Here is a 19,189-nt window from a genome sequence, read left to right on the forward strand (position 1 = left end):
GTTAATTAATAAAAAAAAACTTACATCATACTACATCACTGTAGTGAATTTGAATATTCATTTCTATATTTTTGTAGCATACGTTCTAGTTAAACGTGGTGATATACGTAAATTGAAATCTGATTTGGAATCTGTGAAACACGAGTTAAAGGAACTGAAAGAAATCAAGGTTCCTAGCCTGGAAATGCTTTTAGTTGATTTACGGAAAATGATCGATCGATTAGAAAGACGGAGAAAAAGGAAAAAGAGGCTAAATAAACTTTTTAAAGATAAAAGAAAGAAGAGGAAAGACAGAAAAAAGAAAAATGGAAAAAGGAAGAAGCAAGGTAGAAAACAGCAGAGCGGAAGTGAAAGTACTAATAGTAACAAATGAATTCTGTAATAGCTGTAAATCTCATTTATTTTTTTAATTACATCTCATTTATACATTTTTAGATTAACTTAAAAATAATTTTCTGATACTATTTGTAGAAAAAAATGTTTGAAGTCAAAATTTTGCATGTGCCACCCTTCTACCTAGGTCTTCTATGCACACTATTTTGTATTTATGTACGTTTGGTTTCTAAACTACAAGAAGGAATAATCGAGAAAAAAAAATGCTTTAATTTTGTATGAAATATCTCATTTTGTAATATATACATAAATTTATATTGAAAACAATTCTAACTTTGTTTTTCTATTTTTTTTCGATGATACGATTTTTGTTCAACTTCGACATGATAATTTAGCTACTGTTTATTTACATTTTTAAATACAATTTTACATTTATATGGATATTGACTCTTTGAATGTTTTTTTTTTAATTGTTATCTGTATTAATCATATTTCAGTTACATTCTTATAATCTTATTCTATTACAAATGTATATGTAAATATAGTGGTTTGAGAATCTCATTCAAGGCACTTGATTTTTAAACAAGTCGTGTTGTGTTTTGAAATAGAAGAGCTAATAAAACTGTAATTTAGGAAATAAAATTTAGCAATTGGTTGATAAAGTATTGTAATGTGGAATTAAATATTTGTTGTCAAAATTTTAAATTGGGTTGTGTGTGTACAATTTTGAATGATGAATATTCATATTCTGACTGACAGGTCGATATAAAAATGAGTGGTATTTTTGTATTAGCAACTTCTGGATCGATGACAAATGAGAGTGCTTGAAAGTATTAACCAGCCAAGGGATCCAACTTGTCTGTCTAGATTTATATCATAGATTATTTACTGAAATTTTCAACAAATAAAAAAATAGAAAACGGATATAAATCAATGAAGATCTACTTTGAACTTCTGGATGATAGATATGACTTTTTATCTTACATTTTGAGTACTTTTTGTAAACTTTTTTTTCATGATCTTAAGTGACGAAAGATTACTAAAAAACGTAAACAACATAACGGAATAAGCAATATTACCATCAGTGTTACCTTTATATCCGATATAGAAAAAGACCAGTAGATCATCAAAATGAGATTTAGATAATCTTAATTTATTTTTTACTGGCCTCACTAATGAATACATTAGAAATGTAATTAAGATATTAAACATTGTCAAAAATTGTTAAAATGTGAAGAACATGAACCTCTTAGAAACTAAAGTGTACATGATTGTATGGCAGTATTTATTGTAGACTAGTCCTAAACAGTAAGAGACTGTTCATGTGAAAAAAACAGGCAGATCCTATGATATGGGTGACACACAATTTTTTTCCACTTAATGTTTTTGTTGCACTGTATTGTATGTACCATATGTGTGTATTTCAAAAGGTATAAAGTTCGTTTTGAATCGAAAATGAATGGCTCAGAAAATGATTTGAACGATCCTTAACAAAACAACCGTTTGCTAAAATTAAAGAGTAACATTTTTGTTTCAATGAATTTCGGTGCGTTCTATGTTATTAACTTCTCTTTTACTGCTGCAGTTAATCCCAAACCTACATTCAACTTTGGGAAATGATATATTTGTGATATGAAATGGGTAAATTTTTGAAAAAGAAAATTTGAAATTTGTGATGTGCCATCCACTGCCCTTTTTTTGCATTGACACCCTCTTAATTTGATAAAACACATTGCTTTGTTAAGATCTGTTGCTTTACGTTATTTGTTTTTTTTTCATGATTTGTTTTTTATTGGTGTCATTGTAGTATGTTACATAAGAATAGGGTCTTTAACTATTGAATTAACCAATGTGATAGCCCCGTGCAGGTCCGACTGTTATAAGAATAGGCCTGCAGCAGCGCTAAGCTTGTCGCAACAGGCGACTAAATAGTGCTCAGAAACCTAGCCAGGGGCTAGCCGCTCTGCCCACAGAGCAACTGGGATGTGTGCCGCAGGTGGTGGAATGGGGTTTCCCTAGCATGTTAAATGCTGGGGTTGTCAGGCTATAATACGGATTACCTGACCGCAGACCATAGTGGTGCACCGTGTTGGAAATATGCCACGTTCCTCGCACGTTAAAGAACCTTGCTGTGGTATTTTCCCGGAGTAGGACCCATAGGGCACCACCACAGGGCTAAATTGCCCCACCCTACCCACCTCTCCCTATTTCCAATTTCAATCAAAATTTGTCGACCCCATTATCCTTGTGTCCCATCCCATTTTTCATTTCATCATCATTTCATGTTCATTTTACCATCCACTTGATTGTTTGTAGCCTGAATATAGCTGAAATATTGCTGCTCGGGCGTTAAACCCCAACAATCAATCAATCAACCAATGTGATATTTTAGCATTTCATATATATGCGAAATATACGTTTTTTCACATGTACGAGTACTAGAAAGAGTCATCATTTTAATTCCTAGTCAGAATATTAAGAAACATAACCTTGTGATAATTTTAATTACTATTATTATTATGTTATTGAATTATTACAGTACTTGTATAAACTTATTTAAAGCTTACAGTTGATTCATGGTTGTAATAAATCCTTCATTCAAGTTAACTAACAAATAATACAGAAAAGTTGCTAATCAAAATTCCATGATAAGAGAATAAGATTGATTGGTTATGATTAAACGTCATATGGTAGATAAGTTATGTATTTCACGACTACTTGAATTCAAAGAGGTTAAGAATAATATAAATGATTAAATGATATTTTATTATCTATCAAATTGATATATGCAAACAAACATATTATGACAATTAAACACTGTCTCACCCCCCCCCCCCCAAAAAAAAAAAAAAAAAAAAAAAAAAAAAAAAATATGGATGTGCAAAATCAGATCAGGAACTTTGACACTTTGACAAAATGCTGTTTCAAATAAACGATACCAGAAAAATAAATAGAACAAGAGGCTCCCAGGAGCCTGAATCGCAAACCTGTTTATTGTTTTCATTTCAAAAAGTCACAACGTTTTGCCTTTCAAGAGCAATAACTCTAACAACGATTCGTCCCGAAACTGTGATTCCAGAAACGTTTGTATGTCTTATCATAAGGATTATTTCAGCAACTCAAAGTTTCATTCTATCTATCGTAGTTTTCAAGTTATTTGTTGAAAACGGTAAAACAAAACGTCATTTTCCACCTAAGGGCAATAACTCTTGCATTGAGTCGTCGGAAAACTTTGATCTCTTGGAAACGTTTGTATGTCTAATGATAATAATCATTTCAGCAATTGAAAGAATTTCGCTGAACCTAACGGTTTTGGAGATATATGCAAAAAACTACTGTCTGATCCCTATGTTCTATTTTAAGTAACAGCGACCGTGTTTTTCGATGGATCAAAAACCCCATATCAGTTCTATGAAGGATTCCACGAGGAAAATCTGAGATACGTTTGGTTCCAATTGATCAAGTGGTGTCAGTGGAGAAGAATTTTGAAAATTGTTAACGACGACGAGTGATAGCAATAGCTCAAATGGCCTATGGCCAGGTGAGCTAATAAAGTCGATAATACCATTTCACGCATTTTGTCGGCTCTTCATTTGTCAACACGGTAGTAGCCATGTTTTTGAATACGATATGTACATGGAATTTACAATGTTGTAAAACCTATTTTCGACGAGGTCGTCAAAGGCAAACAATCAATCATAATGCACGGAAATATACAAATTAGATTGGAATTATTGCATGATATTTTAGAAAACAAATTGTTAATGTGAATATTATGAAAAAAAAATATATTTATGGTGCTTTCAATTTTCTATAATCTATTTATTTATTATATCTAACTTGTGGTAAAGATAAACTGTGATATAAATAATAAAATGCATTACGTTTTCTGTTATTGTTTTAAAAAAAAATTAAGATATTTAAGATATGTGCAATCGAATGTCTTTTTTGTATTAATGGAACATATGTTTTGTAAGAGATTTAAAGAAATATACACCTTATATTGCATCATTCTTTTTTTAAGTCAAACAAATTCCATTTAAATATCTAACGAAACATTAAGTGGAAAAAGATATTGATCTTCTATATAAACACAGAATGTCATTGTTTGTTTTATTGCTGTTGTGAAACTCAAGATATTTTTGTATATAATCTTTATATGTCATTATCTATAGATGTTTGTATAGATACCAGTGATTTTTGCCGAATATTCTTAGTTAAAAATGTTTGGTAATTCACACAGTGAAATAAATTCGGTAATTTCACTGTAACACGTTCTCCCACTCGTTCTAAGAATGTATTAATATTAAACTCGTGCGCCGAACCAGTTACGCGCACTCGTTTAATCTAGACATTCTTCGGCACTCGTGATCATATCTTATATGAATAATAATTAAAATATAACAAGAATAGGTATGGTGTATACGTGAAAGAGAAAACAACCCCACCGGGATGAAAAAGTCAACCAGGACCCACTGGTCCTCAATGAACGACACCACAGGGCATGTTGTAGTTTGCCCAAAACATCATGATAAACAGGTAGAGCGAACGAGTTGCCCCTATACACTCAAGTAACATAAAAAGGAAAAAAAAGTGAAAATGAAACAAGACCTACAGAGGCTAGATTTTCCACTAACTTTGATCAAGCGCAAACAATGCGTCGGGGTTGAAGTAACTATTTTTTAGCCAATGACGTTACCATTGACGACGGACAAAATAACCAGTTTACTGCTCGGGAGTGATATCGCCTTGCAATTTTCGGCGTTATATATTTGATAATATGGGAAAGGAGTTTATATACTATAGTTTCAACAGATAGTATTGGAAAACGCATAATCTTACATATCCTTGTTCTCATTTTAGAAAGGATAAAGAAACTGTAGTACTGTGTACTCTGTTGGAAAGAAATTAAATCAATATGAATGTACAACTTTAAACTTGAAAAAACAATTTATGGAGTGCTACTTCTGTAATTTGATCAGGAATTTATTAGCATTGATTTAAATCGCATTCATAGTTTTAGTAATATAGTTACAATTGCAGGAGATCTTTGAAATGTTGGTAAATATAACCAATGAAAAGAACCTGAAACTTAATTTTCAGTTAAGTAATATAAATAACATAACAAAACATGGGATGTTTATTTTATCAAACTTTTATTCCCACCGAAATTAAGAAGTGCTTCTTCATCATTTGTGTTTTTACACGACCGCAATAAATCGCGTATAATTGAATAATGCTGTCGTCGTCGCCCGTAGACACTTAAGTTCCGTAAAATAACTTGAGTAAAAGTGTATAGATCTTTATGAAAATAATACTACAAAAGAAGCCAGAAAGAGTAGGCCTGCAGCAGCGCTAAGCTTGTCATAAAAGGCGACTAAATAGTGCTCAGAACCCTAGCCGGGGGCTAGGGCGCTCTGCCCACAGAGCAACTGGAATGTTTGCCCCAGATGGTGGAATGGGGTACCCTTGGCGTGTTAAATGCTGGGGTTGTCAGGCTATAATACGGAAAACCTGACCGCAAACCATAGTGGTACACCGTGTTGGGAAAGATGCCACGTTCCTCGCACGTTTTAAAGAACCCTACTGTGGTATTCTTCCGGAGTAGGAACCATAGGGCTCCCCCACAGGAGGCTAAATTGCCGAACCTTACCCACCTCTCCCTATTTCCAGTGGCAATCAAAATTTGTCGACCCCATTGTCCTTGTGTCCCATCCCTTTTTCATTTCATCATTTCATGTTCATTTTATCATCAATTTCATGTTCATCGTCTGAATATAGCTGCAATATTGCTGCTCGGACGTTAAATCCCAACAAACAAACAAATCAAAAATATAATTTAGGGGTTGTGACTTTACTTGAACCGTTTAAGATTTCGGGGCGACAAATGGACCAAGCCTTTTCATGACGCCTAGACAATGACTTGATTAATTATGCACGGATGTCTTTGATATTGAACCATAATGTGACTTATCGCACAAAACGCTGGGATTGGTTTTTGGAGATTGTGCCTCGAGGAGGTTAGGGATAGAGCATTTTCGTAATGTCTGGAAAATAATTTGTTTAATTGTGAATGGATTTCTTTAAAATTGTACCACAATGCGACATAGCACGAAAGGAAGGCTTGGATTGAATTTGAAACCCGTTTTCGAATAAGTTACCAAAAAGTTAAAGAAGTAGGCTTTTTTCATGATTTTTAGATGACATCTTAACTAAAAATAAATGAATCTCTTCGATATTGTAGCCTAGGGTGTGTGATTTATATTGGGGATTATGACTCAAGCCATTTAGGATAAGGTGCCAAAAGGGTCAGAAACTAGCATTTTCATAATGTCGGGACAGTAACTTGACTTTAAGTGAATAGATCTCTTTGGTAAAACGCTGGAATAGCATTGAAGATTTGTCAATGTATATAGAACTGTCCTAAGCATGTCATTTGTTTTTGTGTATCACTTGAAATGCAAATACGTCCTCAATTTTACCTCAAGGTTTCATACAATTTATGGAACGTTTGTATTGATTATAGTTTTACATATTTCCATAAGTTAGACGGGTCGAGTTAACCTGAACCGTTGTGCAATATTGGCCCTTTTCTTTGTTGTTTGACAATTGATTGTGCTTAAGTAAATGTAACTTTATAAAAGTGCTCAAGATTATACCATAACCACTGACTGATTAAATGGTTTATGACATGTATCGGTCTGAGAAGCATAAACGTATTCTTAAACTTTGTAGAAATTGTTTATTTTTTAGTTGAAAATTTTAAAGATTTTTAATATTTTGTGCAGAATGTGCCGTGTCTACCATTTACTCAAAATGAAAATTTGAGTCTATTAAGCTGAAATGCTATGTTCCCACTGTTCAGTCTGTGCCCATTAAAGTTAAGCACTTTACTTTGAATATTCCTTCACTGATCCAAAATGTTATCAGGTGTATCCATCTGCGCCATGAAAACTGATTTATTCGACGTGTCATAGTTTTCCTTTCCTCGTTTGTCTACCTCGGACTTTACTTTATATGAGCACCTTGGTGGGTGTTTCTAGAAAAGCAGAGGACGCTTACCCTATCGGTGCACCTGGTACATTTTTCCAGTTTTCAGTGGAGTCCGAGTTGTTTATTTGCTTTTGTTACTTTGTATGTATAATTTTAGTTACTTCATGTTCTTTGTTGTGTATGTCTGTTTCCCATGTCTTGTCTTTGTCCCTTGATTACATTCTTTCGATTACCGCTATAACCTTGGTTCCCTTTATTATTCTTATAAAAGATCCTTTTCATATTGTACGATCATAAAGAAGCTGCTTGGTTCGGTGCCTGTTTGGCTCCTATTAAAAAAGCTTCGTCTTTAACCCGTCAGTCTTCCTTTGGTGGTATGGCACTTTAAATGTGTTATACAATTTCACTAATAGTCTAGTTGTTGCCTGGACTTCAGAGGAATACTTTTTTGCCCCCTCCCGGTTAGGATTCAAAATCTCTAATACAGATGGATACACCATAACGATCCACGAGTTCATATTGACAACCATAAAACTTCTTTAGTATTGACTTAACTCTTGTAGCAACATAACCCTGTTCCAGAAGCCTATTTGTTAGAATTCTAGCGCGATACAAAAAGTCTGTGTAGTATCGTCAAGCCCTGGCATAACGTATTAAATTTTTTCAATATTCCATGCCACAGTAGGAAAACTGGGATTGGTTTTTAAGGTTTTGACTTTAGCATAAGTAAGGAGAAGGGACACCAAAGGACCGGAAACAGGATTTTTTTATATCTATTTTTCGATGATAACTTGAGTGAAGAAATTGGGTTGCTTTGAAATTCTAGCACATATTGTAATATCAACAAATGAAGGTATTTGTTGTTTTTGGAGGTTTTGACTGGAACAAATAAGGAATTAGAGACCAAAAAGTGACCAAATCGTTTCTGGTCAAATTTGTATTATGTATTACATATCTAACCATCATCAAAATCAAGAGCTGTATTACGTTTCGATGGTGTGTCCATACTTATCCCAAATGTTCATGGGAGAGTATTATGATAATTAAGTTTGAAATCGATTTTACTTCGTCTTCGCTTTCTATTTATACAACTGCGGTCGTATAATGGAAACATGCTGTACTCGCCATAGTCCGTTGACACTTCACGTCCATTAAATAACTTGAGTATAAATGTTTAGATCTTCATGATATTGTACCATAAAAGAAAGCCTTTGCTTTATTTAAGGAATAGTGACTTAAACCGATTATGAATAAGGGAACAAAAGGGGCCAGAAACGGGCATTTTCATGATGTTTGTTTAATGACATGAGTATTAGTGTATAGATCTGTATGAAAATATACCAGCTTTACTTTACTATGAAGAAGTATATGGAGTGGTATTTTGAACAGTAATGCAACCAATTCATTATTAAAGTACATTACGAAAACAAACATGTTGTTTATTCCAAATGAGTTCATTTTTTAAGTTAAAACATTATTTTTGACTGTTAAGCAAGGTATAAACTCTCATTTCAGCGATCAGTAAACATATTGAAGAGAATGAAACAGTAACGATGTGAGTAAAGATTTGAAAGACTTAAAGCGATTAGCAGTCTCAGTCTCACTACTCCATTGGATCAAACTGATACGTGGAAGATAATGTAAACATATACGAGGGTCTGAAAAATTCCCAACAATGTTAGAACTGTCAAATTTGCAAAGCCATACATTTCAGGATAAATAAATTAATTTTTGTCATTTTCAAATAAATGGTTACTGAATAATATTTTGAACAGTATTGTTTGAATCTAATTTTTATTTATACTAGTAATTACATTTACACTTTCAAGACTTTTGTTACATAACCTCTTATATTTTCTTTTCCTACCAAAAGCGAAGACGAATCCTGGGAGATAGATGTCGTTTTTATAAGGCTAAAAAGAAAGCAAACCTACTTAATTTGGGATTTTGCCTTTGAAACCCACATCTATTCAAATCCGTCACTGAATATGAAAATATTCTCATTTCAGAATTATAAGTTTAGCTGTAGCTGTAGTCATATTTTTAATACTGGTAATCCTAACGATATGGAAAGGAAGCGAACGGTTGGTTCGATTGTGTATTAAATTTGTTCTTAAAGGTAAGAGTTCATTAAAATTAATCGAATATCAGAGTTTTATTAAATTTTTGCTTTTATTTTTTTTTTATGTCGTCGTGGTCTTGATTAATGAATATCCGGTTTTTCGTTCTACACAAGTTTTTTTTTACTTTTTTAATATATCGCGCCATAATGATGGTAATTAAGCATAAATGAAAAAAAATCAATTTACATAATAATTTTCCTTCCAACCAATTTCTTTTAATGATATCAAAATACTCAATCAGATATGCATTGTGTCGACGACATTTATCTGAATAAATAAACATGTTCTTCTAGATTGTGTAAATTTTGTCAACTTAAGGTATAAATATTTCAATTGTGACAATATGTCTGATTTGTTTAAGATCGTTCCATCAAGAAATGTTGCTGACTTCTTGCAAAAGATTGGTTTATACAATATCGTTTTTTAGATATATTTTTATTGTTTAATATTTTTAAATATTCTTAAAGCCTCCTTGATGTTTTATTTCTTAAATCTATCCCTTTACATACATTTTACATGTAAAAAGCTTTTATCTTTTAATGAATTATTTTATGATGATACTTTGACCACGACACTTGTTACTTCCGCAGTGGTATTACATGTATATCAATGTGGATCCTCGAAAGTTCGAAAGATCTTCTGGAAACCCTCAATTCAAGAATATAATCAGAATACAATAGCATTAAAACCTTTTTTTTCAACTTTTTATACTTCTATTCCCCATAGTCAGTTAAAATCCAGACTCAAAAAACATTACACATCGTTGTTACTCCAAAAACGACAGTACACCTAGATGAAAAAGATATAGTTCTTGGTAAAGATTTCTCATTTTTTGTAAAAAAAAAAAGTCTAAATCATCTTTTCAATATACCGAAGAATATGTTTTCAAAACGCTGGAATATTTGATCTACAACATATTTGTTCAGTGTGGTGGACGCGCTTTTCAACAAATGGTTGGCATTCCAATGGGAACAATTCTGCTCCTCTACTTTTATGAGGCTAATTTTATAGCTGATCTGATTCATTTTGCTAGATCATTTAATCTCGTTTCCGTATAGATGACGTATTATCGTTAAACAGTTCTAGTTTTGGAGATAGCATCTACCCCAAAGAGATTGAGTTAAAGGATACTAAAAAATCTGTAAAGTTAGTCTCATATTTTGACCAACACTTTTATATTGACAGTAAAGGACGAACGCGATGACCTTTCATTCCGTATTGTCATTTTTCCTTTCATATGTAGCAACATCCCTTCAGAACTTTCGTATGGAGTTTTCAAATCATAACTCGTACGTTATGCCAGAGCTTGACGCAACAACGCAAACATTTTTGTATCGCGCCAGCCTTCTTTCAACTAGGCTTCTGGACAGGGTTATGTTGCTACAAAATTGTAGTCATCACTATAGAAGTTTTATGGTATATCCATCTGCACAGTGATAACTGATTAGTTCAACGTGTCATATTTTCCTTTACGCTTTCGGCTACCCTGGACTTGACTTTTTTCGAGCAGCTCGGTGGTTGCTTGTAGAATGTTTCCTTGATTACTCTTTGATCTCTTTTTAAATGCTGCAAGGTTGTTCAAATGCTCTTGCGTGATATGGCTCAAGTCACCGAAACGGCATTAAAAACAACAATCAGTCAATCAATCAATCAATCTGTATGAATATATATTATGAAAAATATAGCCCTCTTTTGTTCAAAATAAAAAGCATTTGCTTATGTTTTTTTTTCAGAACAGTATAGTCTAAAATTTCAAATTTATCAGACACCATTGACAAGAATAAATAGATGGTATGATAAAATATTTCCTAATCTTACAACCTTGCCCAAAAAAAGATGTTGCATAAAATGCAGACGAAAAACATATGATGGAGAAGCCACAGAGATTATAACAGAAGAAAATTTACTCCAGGAAAATGAAATCACATTTATTGAGACTTCTGACAGACAAAACGTCATGAATAAAAGAAACCGCAAACATTCCTTAAATTATGTTAAAGATGGTTCCACAATAATAAGTACTGCGCGTTCGTCAAATAATTATGAAAGACTAAGTACGGCAGTAGAAGAACAAAGCTATGAACCCCAATCAAATAATTCAAATACATCTAATATTTATCAGACCATAAATAATTCAACTAAAGAAAACAAAAAGGTCTCAATGTCGAGGAGTGACAAATCGATTGTAGAGAAAGTTATTTTCCATGCAACAGAGAATATGACATATGATATTGCGCTAAACAAACAGGAGTGTGAACCACCAATCACATAACCACTTTTTGTATGAAATTAGCACCAGGAACAATTACTGAAGATTACAATGCGAGTGACCAAAACCCATTTGACTGTTAGAATCTAATTCAAATCAACATGAGATTATCAATGTGTTATAATCATGAAAAACATAGTAATATTGTTGTTGTGTTTAAAAATGTTGCTTTGAAATAATAAAATAAATAATAATCCTATAATTCTGAGGCTTCAGGTAGCATATCTTTCTATCTGACGAAATGCAGTAATACTTTCAGATATTTAATCTTGATTCGTGCATTTTTTGTCATTATTGATAATACCGGATGTTAAAGTAAGTTATCAGTCCGAGAACTTATGTTTGCAGTCGTGGAATTAACTACTTAAAAGCTCGTTGCTTGTTACTGGTTTTAGTTCGGATTATTAAATAATTATGCGATCAGTTATACCGCTTGAAACTGAGTTTGCCATGAATGAGTCAGGTGAAGGGTATTGAACTTGCAATTGCGTTCAGGTTTGAAATAATGCCTTATATATAAAGGCATCGAAGTGCTTTAGATCCAAATTTTCAACTAATCATGATCCTGCTATTTGAAATGGATATCAAAAGTTATGATAAGTTAAGACATTAGTTTTCTGATAAAAACAAAACTTTTTGCCTCATTTGCCTGTGCAAGGCTTTGTTCTATCTTATGTTATATATATTTATTTTATAGTGTAGTATATTGTTGATTAATGATCATGCATTTCAATTGAACGTCATAATATATAATAACAGGGTTATTACTTGGCATTGTCGCTTTGACAACGTCTTGAGTATGTTAAGGGAGTCTTATTAAAAGGGATATGAAAATGCCATGTTGTTTTTATGTCCTATATTTTATTATTATAATTATATTTCCTGCATTTAACATAATATATGAAATTCAAATGGAATGATTTAATATTCTTTATGTAATTTCAAAGCATGTCATTTACAGAAATAAGATGTTTGTCAAAATATTACATGTAACCAAGTTTTCCATCAATTGGAGCAGGCCTCATAATTTGTTAAAATGTTGGGATTTTTTTATTGTTTGCAAAACATAATATGGTTTTAGGCTATGTATATGATGAACGCAACTCAATGTTGTATTTGGAAACAGCTCCTCCGCACTTGCCCAATCGCTTTCTTCCGTGTCGACTTCCGTCAGAATATTTTTTATCCATTCATAGTTCTGGTCTTACATTCTATATATATATTATACGTCGCTGACGCTCCGCCCATATAAATGACTATGTTTCTTTTAGAAAAGTAAATTACACAATAAGTTATTGTAATTAGACTGGACATTTCATATTTTATCTTTAGAAATATTAAGACGTTTGTTCTTAAATCTGTTTTTTTTTCACTTGCGTTATAAACGATGAAAGCATGTCTAATACCCGCTTGACTTTTCGTCCTTCCGCCCATCTGTCCGTCTGCCGTCCGTTAAGCTTAGTTGGTGTCTACTTTGTGTAATCTGTAACTCAAAATGTAATGAACCAATATCATTGAAACTATGCATAATCTTTCTATACATATTGAAGATATGCACCTATTATTTTGTAGAACGACAAAAGTTAGGTTCTGTCGGTTTATACACCAAGAGAAAATATGCTAAATAACGAACCATAATGAGGAAATTGACAACTTTCACTACTATTATACTTGTGACATGAAAAGCACAAACCGATCGAATTCATATTTAAAGCCGGATTAATGAGTTTTGCAATATAGAACCAATACTGTTTGTCATAAGAAAAGCTTGTAGACATACACAAAACTTTTTTTATTTACGTTTTATACGATTTAAAGTAATAATGAACTTTCATTTGAAGTACCATTTTATATTCAAAGACGCAAAAATGACTTGACAAGTAGTTACTTGTTTTTACTTCAAATAGCAAGGGATACAAACTGGCATTCCTAGTAAGAACACAAGTCTAGTATTTTCCAATCAATGAATTATATTCAGTTGTCTGTAATCATTGTCAGTTTACTACATGTTTCTTGTTTAGCAAATAAATGTAACATCAACTGGAGTTAAATGTACCGATTGTGATGTATTTTCATGTTTCTCATACATTATCGAACATTTCCGTAGTGGAACGTTCTCTTTATCTTAAACAAAATGATAGCTTATTTGTGTATTGATTTGGTAATCAAGTAATATCAACCAACCCGTAAGGTAATAATCCAAAATACCCAAGATGTGATTTGTGTGCTTGTCCATCCGTGTAATAGTTACAATATAAATGTGCTAGCTGACACGTCTTTGTAATGTAATACATAAAACTGTATACATGGGTTTAGTGCAATAATTAAAAATTTTACTCATTTCTTCTTTGTACGTGTTATTTTTGTTATTCCATGTTTTTGTTTTGTGTCTGTTCTCCCTGTCTAATCCCTGGATTTTAATCTTTCGCTTTCCACTAGAATATTGAGACCATTGATTTATTTTTCAGCACTAATTCTTACAGGTATACGTCGGGAAAGATAAAAAAAATAATAAAACTCTTCAAATTTAGACGTACTTTAAAGTTTAAGGCAAAACTAAAAGTTTGCCAAAATGGCTAAAAACGTAAATAGATTAAAGGGAAAGACCACCTTTGCATTCAGTTAGGCTCTTATGAAAATTCGTACCTATGTAAACAGAAATAAATAACCTTTAATGCAAAATGCGCTTTTGAAAATGTTCAAGGCTTTGCAAAATTCGAAATCTTTGAAATATATGTGGATAGCCATCTTGCATCTGTTTGGTACCGATACAAGTACTGCATATAATATGTAAAACAAATGTTTAAAAGAAATAAGCCTATTCGAAAAGAGTTTTGACCGGCAACACGAACATTTTTCGGAAGTAGACATTAGATTTTACTCAGACATACTAGTCTTCTGGCCTGCAAATCCCGTTGTTCGTCATGCAATGATGTCTGACATTTGCTTACATGGTGTGTCTCAATCTCTTCTGTATATTTTGGGTTGAAATTATAGGGAAAAAGTCCAAAATTTGAGCTTTCGTCGAACATTGTAAACAATTAACTATTAACTTTCACTTTATAAACAGACTTCTTGACGTCACAGCTAAACCGATCCTGGCGGCGCCCAGACACGGGGTGAAATTCAAATTCTCTTAATTAATTAGTTCAGAAAAGGAAATTGTTTTGCTTCAATCTAATATTCATGAACGTTTAACAGATTAGTTAATGATATTATATATTATATATTATAATTATATATATAACTTGCATAATAATATAGTATTCTCCTTTCAATACGGAATGCATACATGTATACGTTTAATGTGAAACTTTATGAGTGATTTTAGTGGCATACAATTTTAATCAAATGAGCTAAAAATGCACCTTATGATTTCGTAAAAAAATAAAATTCTTGTTACGTTTTTATCTTTAAATTTGTCAATCTGAACATATAAGAAGAGCTCAAATAAAAGACGGTCTCAATTAAAGATTATGGTATGCAATTGCCCTAATTTGTAGTATCGTAATCAGACATGTCACCTTTAATCGTTTTAAAGTAAAACTCATGTGACTTAGAATGCATTTGTGGGCAAAATTATGCATTTTTACCAGGGATTAACGAGTTTTCCTTGTTTTTCGCGGTGAAATTAGTCAGTTTTAATTGCATACTAAAAAATGGCAAGCCCTCACTTAAATTAAATTTTTAATGAATGATTTAAAAGCAGTATTTACTTCATTTAATCTCTCATAATGGTATTGCTTTTATTAAAAATGTATGCTGACAGACAAGATGATGACGGTGCGAATGAGAACATGAGTTTTGTTTTAAAATAGGGATTTCTTTTCTAACAGGAAGATTTGCCATGAGATCACAACGATCAATTAAGCATCTAACTATTGTCGTCCCTTTTGTGTTTGGGAAAAAAGAAAAACTTATTAATTCCTGCTAAAACACTCAAAGACATGAATATACATCTGAAGTATTTTTAAATTATCATCATCTATTCTATTCAGAAGAGAAATGTAATGAATTGCACAAAAATGCACAATATGCGGGGAACGATTTGATTGGTTAGTTCCTTGGTCAAAATAACGTTATTTCGCTCTTATAAAAAAAAAATCAGTGTGAAAGGGGAATCAAGGGAACGATCATTGGAACGTCAATAAAAACGAGCTTGATGCAGGGGTGAGTTATGCTTTTGACCAATGATTTCAACTGAATATGGAGAATGGCAATATGAAGAGTTGAAAAATCATAGGTATTGATGATTCTATCTTGCATTTAGATTTCCCAAAAGTTCTTTCGAATTTTTCATGGTCGACTTTGAATTGATACCGCTACAAGAGTAATACGTGCCGGAGTAAGACTGCGTGGATACCATCTATGACAGCTGTAAGTATAATACTTAACAGGTACTATATTTTTTTTAATTCAGCTAAAAAAGCATTGTTTGTATATATTATTATGGAGTTTTGAAGTCCAATATAGGAAGGAAAACTACAGTCAGTTTTTTGTAGAAAACTGGTTTATGGTTGTCAATATTTTATGAAATCAGAATGATATATAAGAAATGAAAACATACGCTAGATCTAATTTTAATAGGACTTGATCTTTAACATATTGTTGATTGGAATAACTTTAAGCTTCAGTAACCGATTTAGAGAGAACATAATCTGATAATGCAGAATAAGAAAAGAAAGAGAACGTGAAATCGTTAGTTCGATACAGGATTAATCAATGGTAAATAACAAATTCGAAGTTCAGGCATATCAAGAAAAGACACAACAATCTACATGCATGCACCAAACCAATATGTGCAATAAATTAAATTAGCAATCATTATTCCTTAAAAAATTGAGATCACTGACAATCTCGCTCTTGTATTCCAATGAACACCCTGGTTTCTAGATCAAGAAAAAAATATGAGTACGACGAGGTAAAATAATTTAGGTACAATCAATAGTGGATAAGATGTAGCAAATGCGCCCCCCCCCCCCAAAAAAAAAAAAAAAAAAAAAAAAAAAAATTGAAACGTGCGTTCTTCTCATCTTCTGTCACCGACGTAGATGTATCAGGAACAGAAAATGGGTAAACAGATAAAGTAGGTCGCCCAACCTACTGTTGATTAAATCAATTTATCCATCGGCTTATTAAAAGACAAAAATCACCTCCGCATTGCGCAATCGTCTACTTCCATGTCGACAAACTTCGACTTCAGTCAGAATATTTTTTAGCCATTCATAGTTCTTACATTCTACATACGCTCCGTTCATATTATGAAAAATAATTCATATTTTAAAAACCAACGCGTATGTGGTAATCTAATTGTTTAGACAAAATCACAGATGACATATTGCAAGCAACTTTAAACTTGTCCAAATCACCGATGTGAAATCTGTAATCTGTACATTTAGGTTAAGGCATCCGGTAACTATTAATCCAATACCAATAGGAAAGGTTGAATAAATCAATTTTCTGTATAGATTTTAAAGTATTCCGTGTTTTGTCGTCAAATGTGCCCCGATTTCTGTGAAATACAGAGGTTAAAAAGTTCACATTTCTGTAAAGATGTTTAAATATCTATAGCTTTATCTTTCTGTAAAATTTGTAAGTATAAAAAGGTTCAAATTACAGTAAAAGGTTTGAAAAATCAAGATTTGACGTCAGGTGTGCCCCGTTTCCTGTAAGTATGGAGGTAAAGAAAGTCATATTTCACTAAAAATGTTGAAATGTCTAGAGATTTGTATTCAAATGCCTCCCGTTTAATTTCATTTTTCTTATAGTATTTTATTAACATTGAATATTTTCATGAGATTTTGATTGAGCTGTCATTCTCAGAAGGAAAATATATACATAAATATTACAATATTCCTTTTCAATATCCCAAATAACAAAATGGTTCCACACAGTAATACTTAAACGCTCAATTTAATACCATATGTCCTACCTCGGCAGGACTCAATTAGTACGTCTGTGACATATACGGCAACATCGATCCAAAAAGTACAGAGCCCTAGACAATATTTCAAAATAGTAAACTTAAGATGTAGCCTTCGCTGACCAGGTAATTATAATGTAAAGTGTTGCAAAACAGTTCATCTTGGTGGTGTAATTATTAATAGATCAGACTAAGGATCAATGATAACTTTGTCCAGGGGTAACAAAAACCATTAACGAAATAGAATATTGATAAATGTCTTGTAAATCAAATCAAAATCAATATTATCGAACCGTGTATTCAAACATGCATTTTTGTATGAATGAAAAAAAGACTTTGGTATGAGAAATTTCATGAAACCACTGAAACCAGCCAATACTCACAAAAAGTGACGCATTCGACAGACAGCGGGGGAATTTATCATGATAGACAACTTTGCTTTCACAAATAAAACAACAATTCATTATGTATATATGCAGCTTTTTTTTAAAATCTCAGTACATTCAAACGAAAGCTAAAAAGCTGTAAATAATATTCCTGTAAGTACTACCGAGTTTCCACATGACACTCATATAGAATGAAATAGGTGCATACAATACTACCGCCGAAACAAAAGAACTATGGTATATGGCCGGAATACAATATGTTAAAATCAATTGTTGAAAATATGAAATATCATTGATTATGCTAATTTCTTTCGAAAATTCAAATAATTTGCAACTGACATATGCCACCCTTATATAACATTTAATCAATGCATATACTAATTGTATTGACAACTTATTTTTGTGCCTATTCTTTTTTTTTTTGAAGAGGAATAACCAAAAGGGAACCACGTTTTCAGCGGAAATCAAAAGAAGTAATCCTGGGACAAAGACCAGACATGGTAGACAGACACACTCAACAAATATATATATATATATATATATATATATTCCCAACGATGTTAGAACTGTCAAATTTTTGCTCGGCCAGCTAGGCTATAGGTCTAGGGCGAGTGGTCTAGGGCGCTGGACTTCGTGCAGGCGGTGTTGTCATAGATGTCACAGCGGTACCTTTCTCAGGTAAAACACAAAAAGTCTCTTATCTCTTATACTGTATTTTGGTATAGCGTGCATGGTTGGTATTAGTAATCATCCAAAAAAACTGGGCCTGGTAGTCGTGATTTAATAGGTTACCTTAAACGCGTTATACAATTATCGTTTTTTTAAATCATCCTATGTATTTGATTGTAGCTGCTGATGAGAGGTTACTCCTTGAAACACATGTACGGCATATCGAAATTTGCTATATATACGATTGGTATTTTTGTAGTTACCTACTTACCAATTTTAATCTAAAAAATGTAAATTAAAACAAGAAAGAAAGGAAACAAACAACAAGAACGAAAATAGAAGGGACCCTTTTAAATGAAAAATTGCATGCTTTACATTCAGAATAAAACAATGTGAAGCCTTACACCATTGATATTTATTTTAAACTTACTGCACATTGTTACGTTAAAGCCAGTGGTAAGTTATGAGGTAACAATACTAATTTCTAAACTTT

General features: G+C 32.4%; 1 protein-coding gene across 3 annotated transcripts in view; it reads left to right on the top strand.

Moving 5' to 3' along the window:
* Window positions 1-14,061, top strand: part of LOC148600789 (uncharacterized) — a 38,966-nt gene extending 24,905 nt beyond the window's left edge. The window contains exons 8-10 of one of the 3 annotated variants that reach the window (XM_088556075.1): window positions 8,842-8,881; window positions 9,336-9,445; window positions 11,183-14,061. In XM_088556075.1, coding sequence (XP_088412201.1) covers window positions 8,842-8,881; window positions 9,336-9,445; window positions 11,183-11,721 — 689 coding nt within the window. In that variant the 3' untranslated portion in view covers window positions 11,722-14,061. Of the gene's footprint in view, window positions 1-77; window positions 2,900-8,841; window positions 8,967-9,335; window positions 9,446-11,182 lie in introns of those variants that run through there. The other 2 variants (XR_015917220.1, XM_088556076.1) reach the window with 2 other exon arrangements.
* The last annotated feature ends 5,128 nt before the right edge of the window (window positions 14,062-19,189 follow it).

This window comes from Perna viridis, chromosome 12 (assembly GCF_037379345.1).
Source record: "Perna viridis isolate PV_CMFRI_1.1 ecotype Kerala chromosome 12, ASM3737934v1, whole genome shotgun sequence".
Classification (NCBI taxonomy): domain Eukaryota; kingdom Metazoa; phylum Mollusca; class Bivalvia; order Mytilida; family Mytilidae; genus Perna; species Perna viridis.